The following is an 18817-nucleotide window of genomic DNA, read 5'->3' as shown; positions in this document are numbered from 1 at the left end:
ACAGTGGCTGTCACTACAGGGGGTGCGGGGCGTAATACTGGATGTGCTCAGGGCCAGCCGGTCCCCCTTGCAGGTGCCGGAAGGCGCGCTCCCCCCAGACAGAGGGAAGAGTGACGGTAATAAGATTATAATCTCAAGTGATATGTCATGGCAGGAGCCCCACGAGTTGACGCGCCCCGAACGAGTTAGGGCCCGGGACCTCCTCGAGAACGGGGCGTCGGCGCACAACTGTACAAGGAAGAGAGGGTTGTCAACGGGGGCCTCTGCAGGGCCGAGCCCAGGCTCTGTGGACTCGTTCTCTACGGCGTCCCCAGTCACCCACCGAGTCTCCCCTCTGCTGCCCGTCCTCGCCCTCACTCCTTCTCTTTCACAGTGACCAGGTCCCCTCGGAGGGAGACTCTGTCCGCGGAGGTGGAGCGCCGCCGCCTGCCCGCGGGGTCGTCGGGCCCGGGCCCCGCGGTGGGCACCGTCAGGAGGACTGCATCAGGCCGGTGAGCCGCTTGCCCGCCAGCGACTTTCCCTGCAGAGACAGGCGACAGAGTTGGCACGCACAGGCGCGCAGGTGCACACACACACATACAGACAGGGACAGAGACAGAGAGCCAGACAGGTGAATTAATTGCTGCAAGAGCCACAGAGGCCAAAGGACTTCACTAACTGACCCTGTTGATCTCTGGGTTCGGGAGCCCTGACTGCAGACAGCCGGAACCAGCAGGCCTCTGGGAGGCAGGAAGGGCATTGAAGGTGTGTTGCTGGTACTCTTTTTGGGGTGTGGGAATTTTCCGTACCCCAAAAGGAGGCACTTTCACTCGTAAGTAGAGTGTCTCCTACTACTTAATTTGACCCTGCACTTAATTTGATTCAAGGGAGGAAGGAGCGTGGACTGGGGGGTGAGCTCGGGGAGGGTGGGTTGACCCACACAGGGGATGGTTGGTTCTGGGTGACTAGAAGCTAGGAGAGACCCAGTCTTAAGGATGCAGGAGATGTGTGAATGCAGAAGAATGCAGACAACCTGGGATCCTGTCTGAAAGGCAGGATGGAGACCTTTTTGGGAGAGACACACAGGCTTGCCACCTCTTAACGACCGGTTCTGGGACTGAGGAAATACAGGGGCCTGTGCCAAGGCTGGGAGTCGGGGCTGGGGATCGGGGGTTCCCACAGGCCCCAGGGCGACACACTCCTGCTGTGGCCTGTGTTCCTGGCTCCCTGGGTAGGGAAGGAGTGTGATGACTTCCCACAGGGACCTCTACCAGCCCTTCACTTGCCACCCGCACAGAAGGTCTTGAAAAGGAAAAAAACTAAATGGGACCATATTCTAGTGCCTGAGGCACTGAGATCCTGGCAGGGGCCAGTCACTTGTGTGCCTGGGAGAAAGTGGCCGAGGAGCCTCTGAAGTGGGACTGGGCACCACAAGGGTGGATGAGGAGGATGACCGAGTCTCCATCGTTCTGCTTGTTCCCCTTGACGCAGCCTGTGCCCGTTCCCAGCTCACCCTCTAAAGGAAGCCAGAATGTCGGACAGGGGTCTAGAGGAGAGCCTGGCTGGATCCGAGCAGACTGATCTCTGTCTGAGAAAAAATACTCAAAACCCATGCTATTACTGACAGCCGGCCGGCGACACTGTCACCATCTGTGAAGGGGAGCACATGTCCTCATCGGCATGGGCTGCGGTGTTTGGTACTGAGAGGCCGCAAGGGCCAGCGGTCTCTCATGTTCATTTCCAAGTGGGGTGTGAGGGCTCATCTTGTTTACTGGGCTTGGCTGCGTGCAAGCTGGAGGTAATTAAAAGAAATTGATCAGGTTTGTGAAGCCTGGTAGAGTACTCAATAAACTGGCTGATTGATGAATTGATGGATAATGGGTAGATCTAGTAAATGAACAAGGGTTGTGAGTTTGCTGGATGCAAGACAACATGTCATCTGGCTTAGCTCTCCACAGAGGGACATGCCAGCTTGACTTTGAGAATTCCAGTGGCATGCACGGGAGCTTGTCCAGAAATGGAACTGCCCCCGGGAGCTGTCGGAAGGTCTGTGTCGACGTCCCCTTGCTCTATTTCCCCTAGTATTTCACTCCTCATTTTCACAAATAAGACCAAACTTCCTTTTTTCTCCCCTATTTTAAACACACACACACACACACACACACACACACCACACATCTCCCCAATAGCAACCTTATCTGCATCTTCAAATACACTAAACTTAGCCAGCAGCAGGGTACATGTATATCAGGCTAAGGATTTTTTAATCAGAGTTTTTAATCCTAGAGGGTTACAGTGCCAGTCTTTGCAAGTCACTAAAAGCTAGGTGGCTATTCCTCTGTGGAGAGTGGGTTAGATAGGACAAGAGCTTGCAGCTGGCAGAGGCTGACCTTCAAGGACTTTGTCCAGCCCTGGATTCTAAGGCACAGACATGGCTGGTGCTCTCCTTGACTGCCCTTTCTTAGATGGAGCTCGAGGCATTTGTCATCATCCTGTTGGTTCACCTGCCTCCTTGGTGCAGCCCTGAAGGCAGGAAGCGCCGGGATGTGTGTGTGAGGTCCTCTCGGGGGAAATGTGGAGCTGATGAGTCTAGGGGCCTCCTGGTCCAAGAGTTCTAACAAACCTCCCCCGGCCCCCTTCACCCATGTCCATCCCTGCTCATGTGAAAGGCACTGCGGGATTCTGCTCGCCTCTCGGTGCCCCTTATTTCTGCAGTTACCGCGCACCAAATACTGGCTCCTCCCCGTCTCCTCTTGTCTGTTTTCCATCAGGGCAACAAATGACATCTTGTGTCACTAAATGTATATCTTTTGGCTTGACCACCCATGGTATTCGGGTCTGAGCTGGCGGATGTGGAAAAAAAAAAATCACTAAAGCCCCCAGATAGCAGTCTATTGTGAGTGTGTATGTGAAGAGCCCAGAAACAAAGCAGGTGACGTTTACCAGGCATCCAAACCCTCATTAAGGCTTCTTCCTCATTAGTGAGATCATTTTGGCTGGAGAGGGGGCTGTAGGGTAAGCAAGGCTGAAGTTTCTATATCTGGATTATTATGGGACTGCCTATCTGTTTTAGTGCCTTTGGTCCTGAGGTGCCCCACCTTCCACCCCTCCCTGTTCTGTAGAAGGGGCTGTGTTGGGCTTGGGGGCGCTAATTAATGTCCTCCCGCTTGAGTCCTGGAGCTCAGCCTCCCAGCTCTGCGGCTGCTGTCAATGCCTTCCCCTCCCCTCCCCCCCAGCTGCTTCCATCTCTCAGGACTTCAGAGGCCAGCCTAGATCACTTGCCCTGAGATTGTTCTCAGCCTCTCAGCAATCCAGGTGGTGTTCCTTGGCATTTCTGTCTCCCTCCCCCCACCCCTGCACACACACATTTTTCAAATGCCAGTTCTGCTGCTAAAGGAGGTCGTGAGGTTTCGGGTCCGCTCAGGGGGCAGCTCAGTCCAACTGCAATCTGTCTGCTACTCAGTGACCTCCCGCGTGGGGCTGGAAGGTGGTTATTCATGCAGGACGCAGGCATGGCTAGATGCCTGGCCTCGGGCTTTGGGGAAGAAATCCTGCAATCACACTGGCTCAGCAGCTGCCTCTCTTCTGAAGAGCTGAGGCTCCTGGAATTTTCAGGGATCAAAGAGAAATCTGACAGCAGAGGCTACCTGTGTTTGGAGATGAGCTACCCCAGGGTCTGTGCTGCTAGGTCTTGCTGGGAGCCCCTGAGCAACCTGCTCTGTCCAGAGAGGAGAGCTCCTGCCCTGCACCCTCCTGGGCTCTTTCCTCCCTCTTCTTCACCCCCTCCCCTGCCTCATTGGATGATCCTGTAGGAAACAGGAAGGGCAGGGGAAATTCTACTTCCACCCGGCATCTTGCACAGTTATAGGGGAAGCCATTGTCTCAGGGTCTGAATGTGTGATGTTCCCCAGTGCCAGTCAGTTGGGAACGGATCATGGTACAGGGAGCTGCAGCCAGCTCCGCCTGAGGCCTTGGCGTAGCTGAGTGAGGCGGCTGAAGGTGGCTGAAAATGCTATTAGCAGGCAGCCTTTGTCCCAGCGAAAAAATACACAGTGATTAAGAACTGAACTGCAGAAGGTACATTCCAGAGACACCAAAGCTCTGCATCCAGACAAAGTGCTTTTCACCTTTGAGACGGTTGGGAAAGTTAATCCAAGAGAATCAGGATCCTTCAATTGCATGGCCTGGGTTCACAACACACCCACCCTCCACCCTGACTAATCACTTCAGCTCTGTGGCCATCTTGATGGCTAGAAGCCTGGAAAGAAGGTGGTCATGGAATCTTTTGTTTCTAAAAGGAAATGCACAAAAGGAATGGCTCCCTTTTGTGCAGTGCTTTAAGAGAAATCGACATGCTGCTTGACATGCTGTGGCTCTGGGCGTCGCACTTCCAGATATTAATCAACAAAGCATGCACGACCCGGGGTACCAAGAGCTTTCGCCACTTACTTACCTGGGTCACTGATGCTACACTCTTTGGCTGGGAGGAGGGCTGTGGCTCAGAGAGTAACCTTGGGGGTTAGGTGGCATTTTGGGGGCAGCAGAGCCAAGCGCTAGGGACTCAGGCAGGACTCTTTCCAATTCTAAGGGAGTAAAGATATCTGAGCTGCTGATGGGACTCTCAGGCTGATTTGCCCAGGTGATCTAAGACCAAAGGTACAGATCTCAGGTCCACCCAGTCTAAGGCCACGTTACTATGGGGATAGAGATCAACTGTGGTTGCCTCTGGAGGAGAAGGAGGGAACTGATCGGAAGCGGCATGAGGTTACTTTCCAGAGTCATGGGGCTTAGGTGACACTGGTGCATAGATTTGTTAAATTCACTGAACCACACACTTCAGATCTGTTCCTTCTGCTATCTGGAATTACCATCAAAAGAAAAAGAAAAGATTAGGGGAAAAATATCCATCACATCTCTCCTTTGAAGTTTCCCACTCCTTACTCTCTTTCAGTGGCTGGCCCCATGAATTTGCCTTTCGGCTCAATCCAATGCTTCCTCCTCCAGCGTAGGGGAAACCCGGCTCCTCTGCGAGAGGAACTGGAACTTGCAATAGGACCAGTTTGGAACCCTGTGCCTAGTGCGTTGATCCAAACGGATCACCTTGTCGTGATACGGGCATTTTTCATCCTTATTAATGAAAATCAGGTTTTGCTGAATGAGGCTCGCCAAATGACCTCAGTGGGCAAGAAGTGGAGGCTCCAGAGATGAGCCGTCCTCTCAAGGAGACTGAAGGACACCCACGAGGAGATGATGCTCGGGTTCATAAATGATGGGTGAGCTTGTGATCACAAGCCCGGGTGACCTTGCTGAGGAGAGCAGCCAGGAGCCCAAGAGCCAGGTGGGAAGGTAAGGGTCCTGGCTTGGGAGAAGTCAAGAACCTGAGTTCATCGGGTGACTTCTCTGGAGGTTGTTGACCCCTGGCGCCCCTTCTCCACAGAACAAAACAAAAGGAATGATTTCAAAAGGGCCTATAAGGAATTCTGTGACATCCTCTTTCTCAATGGTGTTTCAAGCTGGGGAGAGAGTGCCTACTTGCTTGGGGTGTAGAGGTTTTCAAAGTTGGCAGAGGATTGGCAGGAAAATCCATCCTGAATACAGAAGAGTTTCAAAAATCTTCTCAACGCTCCATCTCTCATCCACTCGCCCTCTGTTGAACTTCATGCAAGGTGGGGCAGATGAAAGGGGGAAAACCTGGTCTTGGGACTAGCCAAAGCTCACACACTGCTAATCCACAGCAGAGCTAGGCCAGAGCTGCACAGGGAGGAGGGGAGGGTGCTTCTGGCTTCCTCACTCCTCAGTAGTGGGGGGGCTGGAGCCCGTGGCAAAATCCATTCCTGGGGTCTGTATGACTCCTGGGTCCTTGCAAAGCTTTCTGATCTCTCTCAGGAGCTGAAGGGCATTTTATATGGCTTTAAAATATTCTATTTGACTTTCAAAAATAAGATGCCACAAACATAAAACAAACACTCAAATAAAAAAAAGTCAAGGAACAGGTGAAAATTGAATAATAAAAAAAAATCCACTGGCTGAAGAATTAATATTCATCCCTGTACATGTAAACCTGTTAAAAAAATAATGAATATCATCATAATAAAAATAACGGATTCTTTTCACACAGGTCGCTACCTTAGGTCCAGTGGTATAAACCACTGAATTTTGCCAAGGAAATGGCGGGCCTATGGAATCTACCAGTAGTTGTATCTTCTGAAAACAATTCCCATAAACGGTCACTGGGACTGTTAGCAGAAAACTTACTCTAGCCTATATTGGCAGCTACCAGTGATTTTAATTTTTCCTTAAAAAATGTTTATTTTTAAATTTAGAAATGTGAGTTTCCAGCGCTCCTAACTATACTAAATGTGAAAGGACCAACCTATCCCATATCCATCTCCTAGGGACCTTCTCTGTGAATTTCTTATCCTTGCTTGGTGGGCTGGCGTCAGGATCCCAGGTACACTCCTTTCTCTTCAATTAGCGCAGACCTTGATGGTGACAGGGTAGGGATAGGCCTATTATCAGGGGTACAGGTTAGCTACTGAGGACTGTTACTAACAGCCACCTGTTGACTGAACATTGAACAACTATTGGGTCAAACACACTAGGCATTGCCCAGACACTTGTGTTAATGTCCCCACTCTCCTTGCCAATCTAAAGTCTTGAGACACCTTAGGTTAAAGTCTTAGGGTATATTACGTCAGGACAGATGAAGATACAGGCTCAAACAGAGTTTGAGTCCCTTGCCTGGAGCATACAGCTAGCCAGTGGCAGAGCGAAGTGGGTCGGCCTTCATGAGCCACACACTTTCTACTCTGTATGCGGCCCTCACTCTCTCGGAAGGAGGCACATGGAAACGCTCAGAGACTAGCGACTCCTCCATGCCCATCTCCTCTAGGCAATCTCTTTGGGCAGCCCAGGGAGATTTTCTCAACCTCACTGAGAAAGAAGCTTCCACCCCTGGGCATGCCTGAGACCATCTCAAGCATTTCTGCTCTGCCTGACGTTCTTCCCTTCCTCACATTTGGGACTCCTGGGAGAGAAGGCGCCACCTTCTGGCCGGCAAGCCTGGCAACGTGAGCCTGGCTGGGGCACCGAGCTGGGCACCCATCACCACTGCCTGCGGCACGTGGCTTTAAGGTGCACCTGCTGGACAGGCCAAGTGATGCCACCGCTTCTCTTTGTGCTCTCATGTTATTGGTGCTGCTGCCTCTAGGGTCTCCATAGCAACTGTCCCACGGAGGAGAGAAGCAGGTGTAATGTTTACCTTTCTAAGGAGGGGCAGCCAGAGCTGCCTTTCTCCAATTAGAACCAATTCCAATTAGAACCAAGGGCCTAAATCAGGGGGCTGGAGAAGTCCTCTGTGGGTGGTGTTCCTAGCCCTCTGACTCCTATCCTCCATCCGGCTCATCACTTCTGGGGCTCTTTGCAATGGCCAACCTCTGCCTGTTAGTTTTGGTGGGTGGTGGGACAGCTTCCTCCACGTCCCCCAGCTATGCAGGGACAAATCTAGAACCAGGCAGGCATGCCAGAAATGACAATGGGAGAGCAGCTGTGCCCTATGCTGGTGGCCCACTGCCCAGGCACTGATCCCCCAGCTTCCTTCCCAAGCCGTGCATTTCCACCTTGCCTGTGATCTTCCTGTGCTGGGGAAATGCCTCCCACCTTTCACATCAGATCTCCATCCGTCCTTCCTCTGGTTCTGACTGAAAACCATGGTGCTCTCTGTATACTCAGCCTGCAGGGAAGCTTTTTGGGGGCTCAGGAGTGGAGTGGAGGTGGGCATTTCACTTGTGAGATCCCTCAGTAGTATATCTCCCTTTAGCCCATGCAATGCCTTCCTCTTCCTTGTTCCTCTGTCTCCTCCCGGATGTACTTTAGGATCTTCGTTCTGGTTCACTCCAAATTAGGCAATGGTCAAAAGACTGGAGGAAACAGGGACATGGCTGTGTTGCTACTAGCAACGACATGATGCTTTTTTCCAAGTAGGACATTCAACTGACCCTTGGCCATGGCTCCAGGGGGGAGTGCCACTGAAGTTTAGTGGAAGAGACAGCAGGAAGAATCATTTGCTTGGCAGCATGTGACTCTCCTGCAGAACCATGGGACTCTAACTCCGCCTCCCAAGGGCACCTCTCCTCTCCTACATACACGGTTACCCAAAACTCATCCATAGGTTGGGGCCCATGGTTAAGCCAGCTGCCAAAGCAGAGCCTAGAAGGCACAGGCAGTGAACTTGATGACCGCCTCCCTCCACCCCAAAGCATAATCTTTCCATGAATGTCCATGTCCATTGGGACACAAAGGCAGGGGAGAGCTACTTAGTTCTTTTTCTTCCCTACCACCAGGAACACGCCACAACAGGCATTTATCACACATGTATTTCTGACCTGAAAAAGTGCATCAGGGGATTGGTAAAGCAGCATTTTCAGAGATCTCTTGATAGAAACTTGGGTCAATGGATGGGAACCTTCTTCCCTAAGGACCCTTTTTATCTGTTGTTGTAAAGCTTTTTGCGTCTGTGGAACAGAGGATAGGTGCTCGCCCAGCTTCCTTCTCCCCTGATGGTCTAGTATGTAGAAATGTGAGATTTGCAAGTTTCCTGCAGGACTTGGCCCTGGGCCACAGAGGAAGGGTTATGGGAACCATAAGCCCAAGGATGCTGCTGTTGGATTTAAAAAGCATCATGGAAGGTAGTGAGCATTTCTCTCCCGTTTTGCTAGGGGCCCAGGAGAAGTGATCAGTACCTAAAGACATTATTTGCACATTGCCTCTGGGACAAGGGACTTACATCTTAGCATCATTTTGGAACCCCTGGCTCCTTGCCTCTTATGAAGAAAAAACTATGGACGCAAAAAAAAAAAAAAAAAAAAAAAAAGGCAGAAAAATGGGGACACCAAAAACTAGGTGCTGCTGACTGTTCGTGGAACGAGGGCGTGGGAACGAGAGTGATGGGCAGAGACAAGGCCACGGACAAACAGATCATCTCTTCCGGATTTTGGAGCACCTTCTGTGCAGAAGGATCCCAAAAAAGGTTAGAGAGTGCGGACGCCGGGATCACTCACCCACTGCTGGAAGGAAGCCACCTCGGGGGTGAAATGCAGCGGCCATTCTGACTCTGCGCCAGCAGCACTAGGCAATTGTGTTTTTAGGAAGGGAAGTGAAGAATAACTTATCCAGCTGAAACCATGAATACCTGCGGCTTTCGGGATGGCCCCTGCCCAGACATGCGCACGGCTGCAGCGGGCATGCAACGCATGCGCAGAGGCACATGCAAGGCGGCAGCGTATGTTACTCACGTCCCATACACTGAATGCAGAGGCCCGGGCCAGGCAGGCCGCGCAGGCACCTGTGCGGACAGCGGGGGGCAGGCTCGCGTGCGTGTTTGCGGCGCAGGCGCTCACAGAAGCATCTCGTGCAAGCTGCATAAGCAACCATGTGATTGGCTGCAGAGCTTTCTATCAGGCTCCTAAAATGCCAATCTTTGACAAACACTGCAAACTTCAAGAAGTTACTTAAAAAGATCCATATGTAAAACCCGGATTCTCCCCCCGGAAGAAGCCATTCGTGTCCGTGGAAATGGCCTCGCTTCGGTGTCTGTCGATACTACAAGCAGGAGAAGCGTGTACCCCGGGGATCTGGTTTTGGAGGGATTTCAAAGCATCCCCTGCCACTTGCTTCTGACTCCTCCGACAACCCCACTTTGTAGTGTGTGGCTGAACAAAATCCAAGCCTTTGTTTATCTGGCAGACGGAGCGGCCAGACTCGGTGAGGTGGGGCCGCCCAGGGCGGCTGCAGACGGGCAGACAGCGGAGAGGTGAGGGTTTCTGGGAACGAGGCTTCTGTTGAGTGGAATGCTACATCTGGAGGGCTGCATTTCACGCTCTTATGGGAAGAACCACTCCTGATCCGTGTCTGGAAGCAGGAGGTGTCTCAGGGGTTGTACGCTTCGGTGGGGGTGGGGGGCTGGTAAATGCCAGGTCCTGATAAAGGATGCAACAATTTCTAGGTGGCTCTCCCCACTCCCCGTACCACACAGCTCCCATGGCCTCCTGGGAAGTGCTGAGGGGGCCCCCAAGAAACTGACTACAGGGCAAAAGCTGGTTTGCCAGTCACCTCGGTCCCTCTGTTCTCAGGGAAAGCAGAGAAACTGGCTCTGGACTTTAAAAACAAGCCAATAATAAGAGCTACCAAATATCAAGTCATTCTATGAGCTGGTCACTGTGGCAACTGGATGCATCTAGCATACACTGTCTTATATGAGATATATACGTAGCCGCCCTTGACTGCAAAAGAAATAGAACGATGCCTACTCAGAGAATACTCTGGGAAATTAAGTAAGGTAATAGGAACTAAGCAGGGGGTGGGGGCAGCGGGGACAAACAAAAATGTAACAATGAAAATAGTAATGGGAAGGGTTCCACTTGAGCACATATGCTACCAACACTCTGCTAAGCACCTGGTGTATTTTTCCCCCACTTAATTATTTACTCTTATCTCCCCTCTACAGATGAGGAAACCGAGCCTTCGAGAAGCTGCTAAGCAGCAGAGCTGACATGGAACCAAAGTCCTTGCTGGCCAAGCTCAGCGTGGTGCAGACACCCACAGTAGAGCACTGTGAGCCCCCGAGAAATGGCAGGGACTACTATTACGCCCTCATTCAGTGCCAGCATCCACTGTGTGCAGTAGGCTGGGGCTGTGTTACACCCGCCGGCCAAGTGAGTGGCTCCCCTGGGGTCTTACGCCAATCTCAGGCGGACAGACAGGAGTCAGCCGGGACTGTCCATCTCTAACCCAGCCTGCCTTTCTGCATTCCGAGCGACGCCAAAGGGACATTGTTCTCGGGGCAAGGTGAACAGGTGGTCGCAGTTGGAAATGTCGCTGCCAAGTTTTAACAGCATTTGGCTCTGGATGGCTGGCACTGCTCAGGCACAGCCCAGATGTGACTATCTGCTACAGCCGGGGTCAGGCGTGGTCTGGACAGCTCTGGGCAGTAGCCACGAGGAGCCTCTCAGAGCAGGAGGGGCAAGGGGCACCTTGCTGGGCTTCCTCATACGGTCCTGGGGAAGGTGGAGAGGAAGAGGACCCTGACACGAAACCTGAGCAAAGCTGCCGAAGGGCAGGTTGGGAGTTCCAGTGGCCACCAACCCACCTGCACTTCTTCCTGGTGATCCTTCCCATAACGTCCTACAAATCTAGAAACAATTTGGGAAAAGCTACCTTTGAGAGCTACCAAATGACGGGCTCTGGAGCTGTGTCATTATCAAGGAAACCACCATCAAGTAGAGGATCCCTGCGTGGCTATCACTCACAAATGCCAATGGTTGACTCCTCTACATATTTAGAAAAATGGATGCCCCAGAACCTTCCAGTATCATCCAGGAGAGAAAACCCATCAGGACTTCCTCTCTACTTTTGCTGCAGATGACAAGTTTGGGTTGGGTTTTGTACTGATTGCTCTAGCTCTATGTTCCAACTTAATCCGTTATGATCTAAAGGCCAGGCCTTCTACCCTTGTTTGACGGTCCCATTGGGCATGAGGGTTCAGATGCATCCTGCTCTTGGTGCAAATGAGAAAGGCCAGGGGCGTGGCATGGAATGTTCTCCAACCCCTGAAAAAGCATGGGTGCCTTCCGGATCCCCCTACCTTTCCCTCTCCACCTCTTCTATTTGGGTCCCAATGGTGTCTGACAGAGTTTTAAAGGACTGTCTGAGGGAACATAGTACCAATCAACCCTAAGTGGGTTTTCTTTAGCTTTAAAAGATGTCTTATTAAAACTTTGCTGACTTTACGGGGATCGCCATGTTTAATGAGAGACCTCAAAGAATCTGAAAGCGAGAGATGAGGAGAGGAAAAAAGCCATAAGCTGTAATCACCATAATTATACAATCCCATGATGAGTTGAAAGCAGCCCCGATAAAGCCTGGGAGAAGAGGGAGTGTCATCTGCAATCGTGCTGGTCTTTAGGACAGCTGGAAAGAATGTGACATAAGAGCCCTTCCTTCCCCGGAGCTGGGCTGAAGAGAAGTCCTCCAGGCAGAGCCCAGGAGGAGGGGCCCCAGAAGGGGAGTTTCTCCCTGGTCTGAGGCCTTGGGGAGCGCGTTCTGCTCACGGCCACGTGGAGAGGGGCCTGGAACCAGCTCGCCCACCTGAAATCTACTATTAGCATTGGGTGAAAGGCACCTGGCTTTCTCATCTTTGCTGTTTTCAGAAAAGCACCCTTTCTGGGTGGGAAGGAGGACAGGCCAAGCTCTCTCCAACTCAGAGCCAGAGTCCCCCATGCACAAGCCCACCCTGGCTGTGCTTGGCCTGACTGTACCATCGTCACTCAGCTGCCCTGGGCTAGCAGGCGCCGGTGTCCTCTGCTCGCTGACCTCCTTTCAGGCATTGAGGGAGAGAGGCCTCTTGCCAGAGCTCAGCTGCAGCAGCCTCGATTGACTTAAAAAAAAAAAAACACCCAACAAAACAAAAGGCAAGGATGAATGTGAAAGGCAGTAATTCCACTCCTTGACAGTTTCCCTTGCTTGGCCTGGGCCATCATCTGGCTTTTTCTCCCTCAAGGCCTCCAGAGGCGAATCTGACTCTTGGATCCTTCTCCTCCAATCTCAGCAAACTCCCTCCATATGATACACTTTCCTTTTCTAAGGCTTATTTAGAAACCATAGAATAATAGTAGTAGGATCCATTTAACAAATACTTAATGCACCAGAGGATTCCAGCTAAAATAGAGGCTCAAGGAGCACCTGGGTGGCTCGGTTGGCTGAGCAGCCGACTCTTGATTTCTGCTTGGGTCTTGATCTCAGGGTCGTGAGCTCTAGCCCAGCACCGGGTTTTGACACTCTGGGCATGGAGGCTGCATAAGATTGTCTCCTTCCCTCTCCTTCTGCTCCTCCCCCACATTTCTCCCTCTCTCTTCTTCTCTCATTCTTCTCTCTATCTTCTACTCATTTCTCCTAGCTTTGCCTGAAACTACCCAGAAAAGCCCACTTACCGTGGAAGACAGACACAAATAGATCTCCCGTTGGGAAACTAGTCTCCTGAGGGGCTAGGCATCTCTATCCCACCTGACATGGCTTCCCCAGCTACTCTCTTCCCAATTTTCCCTGGATTGTCCAAGTTCCTGACAAATTGCTTGGGGGAGGGGAGCTTAGAACCAAGATTCAACACAGTCCAGAACAACACAAAAGCTGTGCGACACTTTTCTCTTTTGGTCATGCCACTTTGGTTATTATAGCCTAAAGCAGCAGCAGCTGCTGCTTCTGCTGCTTCTTCTTTTAAGGCAATTGCATCTTGCTTTTGCTTCTATGAAACTCATAGCCAACTACAACCCCAGAATTTCTTTTACTTGAATTACAGCAAAGGCTATGAATGCCATGCTATAGTTATGAGGCTGAATTTTTTTAAACATAAATTTTATCTTATGAAATTTTATGTGGTTGTTTTGGACCCACCATCCCACCTGAAGGAGATACTCTTCCAATAGAATTCCATTGTCTACCGAATGAACAACACCTTGCAGGTGCGGATCTGTGAATAGGACCGATATGTTTTCTCTTCATCTGAGTCCTCCAAAGTGATGTTGATAGGGTAGGGCTATGTGACCGGAAACTGCCTTTCTGGTTGACACAGATCTATGAATTCACCCTCTTACCAGCCATTGAATACACTTGCTTTACTCAATTCTGGGCAAACACAGAGAGTGGAGGTGGGGGCGGGGAGGGACAGGAATATTGGTTTCAACCTTAGGGCAGCTCCCGAATAAATATTCTCTACAGCAGGGGGCTGTAGTGATGACTGTCAGCCTTCTACCATCCTCCACGCTGACAAGGGGGTTGTGGAAAGTTCCTGCCAAATAGAATCCCAATAAGAACCCTTTCTGTTGGGACTGAGGTGCTCAGGTCGAAAGGATTCAGCGGTGATAAGGGAGAGTGGAAGGATCACTCATTTCAGGGCCCTGCCCCTGCTGGGGAGGGTCTCTGCTCCCAGCCCTGCCTCACCTTCCTATCTGCTGGGGAGCCACCGAAGGGTCCTTCTCTCATGGGCCTTCAGGTAACACCAAACTGACAACCCCCTCCTTTCAGGGGTTGAGCCTTTCTCAACCCCCTCCCCCGCAGCAGTGTCCAGTGAGAATTTGGCTACATGGCCACATTTCACAGATCGTTCCTATGGAAGATTTTATATCCTGCCCTCCTTCCAGAATGCTGAGATTCCCAAACTGGACTCGAAGCAAAGACATACACTTGCCGCTGTACAAAAGGGGAGACCCCTGAGTCATTTTCACTGGGAGCTCATTTGGGGGGAACTCCAAGGTGGTTTTACTTCTTAGCCTTTAAGGTCCTTAGACCTTGAACTCTGACTTTTAACTTTCCCGTCTGGACACAGGCAGACTTGGGTCTCTTCTCCTTGACCCTGCCATTGGCAGCTTTGTTCCCTTCCTAGGTTCCTGCTATTCCAAAGCCTGACTAACCCCTGGGGGTTTCTCTCTCCATCCCCTTTGTCCTCGGCGCAGGATAGAACTGGATTCCCTCCTTTGCAGAAGTGGGTATCCTGCCTACTGAGCCATCTGTATTTCTCGCTCTGCCTCCCACTGAGGGCCCTGCGGTCACCTTCACCCTCTACCTTCTCACTGGACAGATGGGAGCCCGCGGCTGTTCCGATGTGGCTGCCTGGGGACAGGTGCCAAGCGTCTGACTATGTAAGTGACAAGGAACAGGATGAAATCCCACAACCCCACCAGCCGCTATTAAAGTGAGAGCTCCTTCTAGAAGGACGTCTTTCCTGAGTTGGGGGGTGAGGAAGGCTCTGATGTGGCAAAGGGCTGCAGGTCACTTCCCAAAATAGACTCCCGCCTGGCACATACAGACACAGTTTGCCCCCAGCCTGCCTTGCGGGAGACTGGCAGGGTCTGCGATTTGGATCTGAATCAGTGGCTGTAAACACACAGCTGTGCCTTTCTGCCTCAGAGGAGTTCCATTTGCACTTGACTGCTCCTCACACTAGGGTCTAGGGAAGGCGAAAGAGGGCCTGGGTGGTGGGGAGGGAGGGCTGGCGAGAAGAAGGGAGGGCAGCTCTGCAGAGCCTGGCTCCGTGTGCCCCACATGCCGCCTGTGTGGGGACACTGAGTCACTGCTGGGTTTTCTCTCCGGTGGGGGGGGGGGCACTCCGTGCGGGAGAGGGGGTTTGGCTGCTTTGGGTTGACAGGTTGAATCATCAGCTGCAACAGCTGGGGGTTCCTCCTTCTGAAAGGAGCAGCAGGACGTAGGGCTAAGCTTCTCCAAACTGACAACATCTGACCCTTTGTGATACACAAAAATCACACTCTTGCCCAAAGTTTCGGAAGACCCATGCCCGTCCCTTGCCATCAGGAATCCCTGGACCACGTTTCCTTTTCTGCCTCCCAGCAGCCACGCTGATTTGGTTGTCCGACACGTTATAGCATGTGCATAAAAAATAGACTTTTACATTTGCCTTTTCCAGCTACAACCCTCTACTACTAAGTAAGCTTTGGGGAGCTTTACTTGGAGCCAAGATGGAGAGAGAGGGACAGAGGAGGCTTCGCTGACCACCAGCTATGACCAGGAGAGCACACACTTGGGTAACCTCCTTTTGCCCATCTCTGAGAGAGGACAGTGGCCAGCTGGCCCAGAGTTCTCCAGGGACCCAGAAAGTGTGGGAGCAGGTGAGCCACCGAGTGATGCTGAGGTCCCCAGATGCTCACCTTGTGTTCCTTCCCAAGCCCTACAAGGCACGGGGTGGGTGGGGTGCCGCGGCACCCACTCTGGAGCCTGCCCTTCTGCCCAGTGGACCTCACCCCTTACCTCCCCCTACACACCCAGCTGGGCATCCCTCTGGAAGGGCGGGGACTGCAGAACTGGCAGGCATGTTGCTGACCGTGTTTCTGGGGACCCCTCCTCCCTGCCCTTCAAGGATCACAGGGTGTGTGAGCCTGGGGATCTGAGCAGGCCTATGGCTTAGGGAGCCCATGGCCCTCTTAGTTCTGCTGCTGCTTTATCCTTACAGCCTTGCCCAGGGCTTTTAAATACAGATCCAACTCAGTGCTATCCATGGTTTCAGTCCTGTCTCCAAGGCTGGCAGCTGCCTTCCCATCAGGAAGGCAGCTAGCTCTTTGTTCATTCTGAGAGATGATTCACACAATTCAGGAATCTTAGCCTAGAAAGAAGCCCAGACCTATGGGCTGGAAAAGTCTTTCCCAGCTGGAAAAGTCTGTAGAGATTATTTAGTCCAAGCCATTGTATTTAGGAAGAAACCAGGGCTCAGAGAGGGCTAGCGGTTTGCCTGAGGTTGCCCAGGTAGCAAGCTGCGACTAGAAGCAGGAGCCATTCTGCGTGGTCCCAGAAGTCCTCACTGCTTGAGACAGGCAGGAGTCTACGCTTCCCCTCCCGGATACTACCACGGAAGTCCTCCTCCATCCCTAGGCCACCACGGTTTTACTACTGCCGGGCCTCCGGGCTCTGATGCTCTGACGTGGTAGAGCCTAGAATGACAGTCCGACCCAGTGGTTCCAGAGGGGACCAAAAATTGTCTGCAATCAAGACCGACCCTATATAAAGATTTTTAGCCACAAGTTCTTTGCTGGAGGCCCAAAAGGATTTTTCTTTTTTTTTGGCTGAGGTCAAAGCCCTTTGGGGGCTCTGCTGAGTCTAGGTATTTGAGAACTCATTCCATCCGAGTGGGTGGCTGTCCGCCAGGATGCTGCGGGGGGAGGGGAAACAGCCTCCTGGGGGAAGGAGCTGTTACTGATGGGCTGGTGGGGCGCTCTGCCTGTCTGCCCGCTGCTGCCCCCCACCCCCCCCTGCAGCCTCAGACTTCTTCCTGTTCAGCATCTGGGCCTGGAGCTGGGGTTTCTTCCTGCAGAGCTGCCTGGAAAGGAGGGGAGGTGAGCGGCTGACTTTTCCTCTCTCATGAGCTTTCCTTTTGGCCGGGGAGGGAGGAGGAGGGTAGAGGGAGGGGCGAGGGAGGGCGGGTGACAGCTGGCTCCCAGAGCTTCCTGGTCTCTGCCTGGCTTTCCCTCCGCATTCCTTGGCTGGCAGGATGGAAACGCCTGTGGCGGAGAAGCTCGTGGGAACAGGCCAGGCCCCCTCAGCTTCCGGGCCTGAGGTTTCAGTTCCAAGGAGCACCTGGACGAAGCTCCATTGCCAAATTCTCTCAGGTGGGTGAACCTGGTCCTCAACTCAGCTCCCCTCTGGGGGGCCTCTCGTGCTTGCTCAGGCACCTCAGTCCCATTTCCCATCTTTGGAGCCTGAGGCTCTGGCTGATGAAGCTCTCAAGGGGGCAGCTGGGGCTTTAGCCAAACCCCCAGGCCCAGGTGTCAAGGAAGGCTGCTGCCCGCCGCCACCCCCCTGGAGAGCATCACCCCCGAGGCCGCTTCCACAGAACTGTTCTCAAGGAGAAGAGGACGTTCCCTGCTTCTCCTCCCCAGGGAGCTTCAGCAAGTGCTCGGAAAGGGACAGCCAAATGGCCGCTGCTGAGCCTTGGCAGCAGGAGCTTTGCTTCCTGTCCCCTCCTCCTATGCCTCCTGGGTCCTCTGTGTCAGAGTCAGCCCATGGCGGGTGGGTGGTGGCTCACAGGAGACCCTGAGGGAAGGAGCATGCATAAGAGAAGGCAAGGCGGCAGCAAGCCTTTCTGCTCTGGCCACCCTCACACCTGCCTCGTCGCCAGGAGGGTGGCAGAGAACGAACAGCAGACTGCTGGGCGCTGATCGGCAGGGAGCAGTCTGGAGTTTGAGAAGTCCCCTGCTCCACCAGGTGGTCACAACAGGACCCCCACCAAGCAGTCGGAGGAGGGGGACAGGGAGGCAAAGATGAGCCACAGTGGTGGCCCTCACGCTCCCCGCGGTGGCTCTCCCATTTCACAGCCATGGTGGGAGGAAGCCTCCCAGTGCACAGGACTCAGGGGGTATAGGCTGGGTTCATATAATTCGAAACCACGTGTGGGTCCATCCTCCCCCTTGTGAAGCTGCTGTAGGTTAGAGTTCTTGGACTGGGCCTCCTTGGAGCAGACCCCCACCATGTGCAGTGGTGTGGGTCATTCACTGCTCAAGGGCAGGTGAAGGTCAAGTAGGGGCTGAAATCCAGCCTGCACCGTGCTTGGTCAACTGGCCCTCTCTGGGGCTGGGGCCCATCGGGGGTATCCTGTCTCCTGTTCTGAATGAAGGTTGCACCTTCATTCAAGGTGCATGGTTGAACCATGTCATAGACTTTCAGTTACCTTTGGTCTTAGACATGAGCCTTCCTACCAAATCAGCAGGGCTTTGTGCATCCCCTGGGGCTCGAGCGTCCCACAACTTCAGATGTTTGGCATAGCATATCCCCCTAAAAATGCACTGTATACCAAGTTCTGGGTGACTCAGAATGAAATTTCCACTGGAAGGAGAAGCTCACAGAGCTGCCTCTACTGGGCATTGCAAGGCTTGTTCTGCACCCAAACTAGCATGGCCCCAGTAGCTTTCATGAAGCACGTGGAATGACTCCTTAGCATCTCCTAGGAAAGAGGCCATTGCTGGTCTTTAACAGATAAGCCCTCCATGTCATAAGACCTCTTAAGACTTGGAAACAACAATTTGCTATCTCCAAAGTTTTCTCTTTTCCCAAGAAAAGAAAGGACACTGGCATAGGAGGCCAGTTGAGGGAGCTCTCCGACCACCTGGATCCAGGCCTCTTGCCATCGTTTAGTCCTAGCTGGTAGCTGGCCACATCCTTGGTCCACAAACTGTGTAGCTTCACTCCTTCGTTTTTTCATTGTTAGTCCCATGACATGGGTGGTCTTCGTATCCACCTTTCCCAGTAACGTGGGAATGCTATTCAACTAGTCTTCCATTGAGTT

At 52.6% G+C, this 18817-nt stretch overlaps 1 protein-coding gene across 3 annotated transcripts in view; it reads right to left on the bottom strand.

Moving 5' to 3' along the window:
* Window positions 1-259: 259 nt before the first annotated feature.
* RGS6 (regulator of G protein signaling 6) overlaps window positions 260-18817 on the bottom strand; it is a 553489-nt gene continuing 534931 nt past the window's right edge. For 2 of the 3 annotated variants that reach the window (XM_044231757.1, XM_044231758.1), the window contains 2 exons: window positions 9039-9105; window positions 260-520 (listed from right to left, as the gene is read on the bottom strand). In XM_044231757.1, the coding sequence (XP_044087692.1) occupies window positions 354-520; window positions 9039-9105 (234 nt within the window). In that variant the 3' untranslated portion in view covers window positions 260-353. The remainder of the gene's footprint in view (window positions 521-9038; window positions 9106-18817) is intronic. The other variant, XM_044231759.1, reaches the window with a different exon arrangement.

Source organism: Neovison vison, chromosome 13 (genome assembly GCF_020171115.1).
Source record: "Neovison vison isolate M4711 chromosome 13, ASM_NN_V1, whole genome shotgun sequence".
NCBI lineage: Eukaryota > Metazoa > Chordata > Mammalia > Carnivora > Mustelidae > Neogale > Neogale vison.
This window is presented reverse-complemented; position numbering and strand designations above follow the sequence as displayed.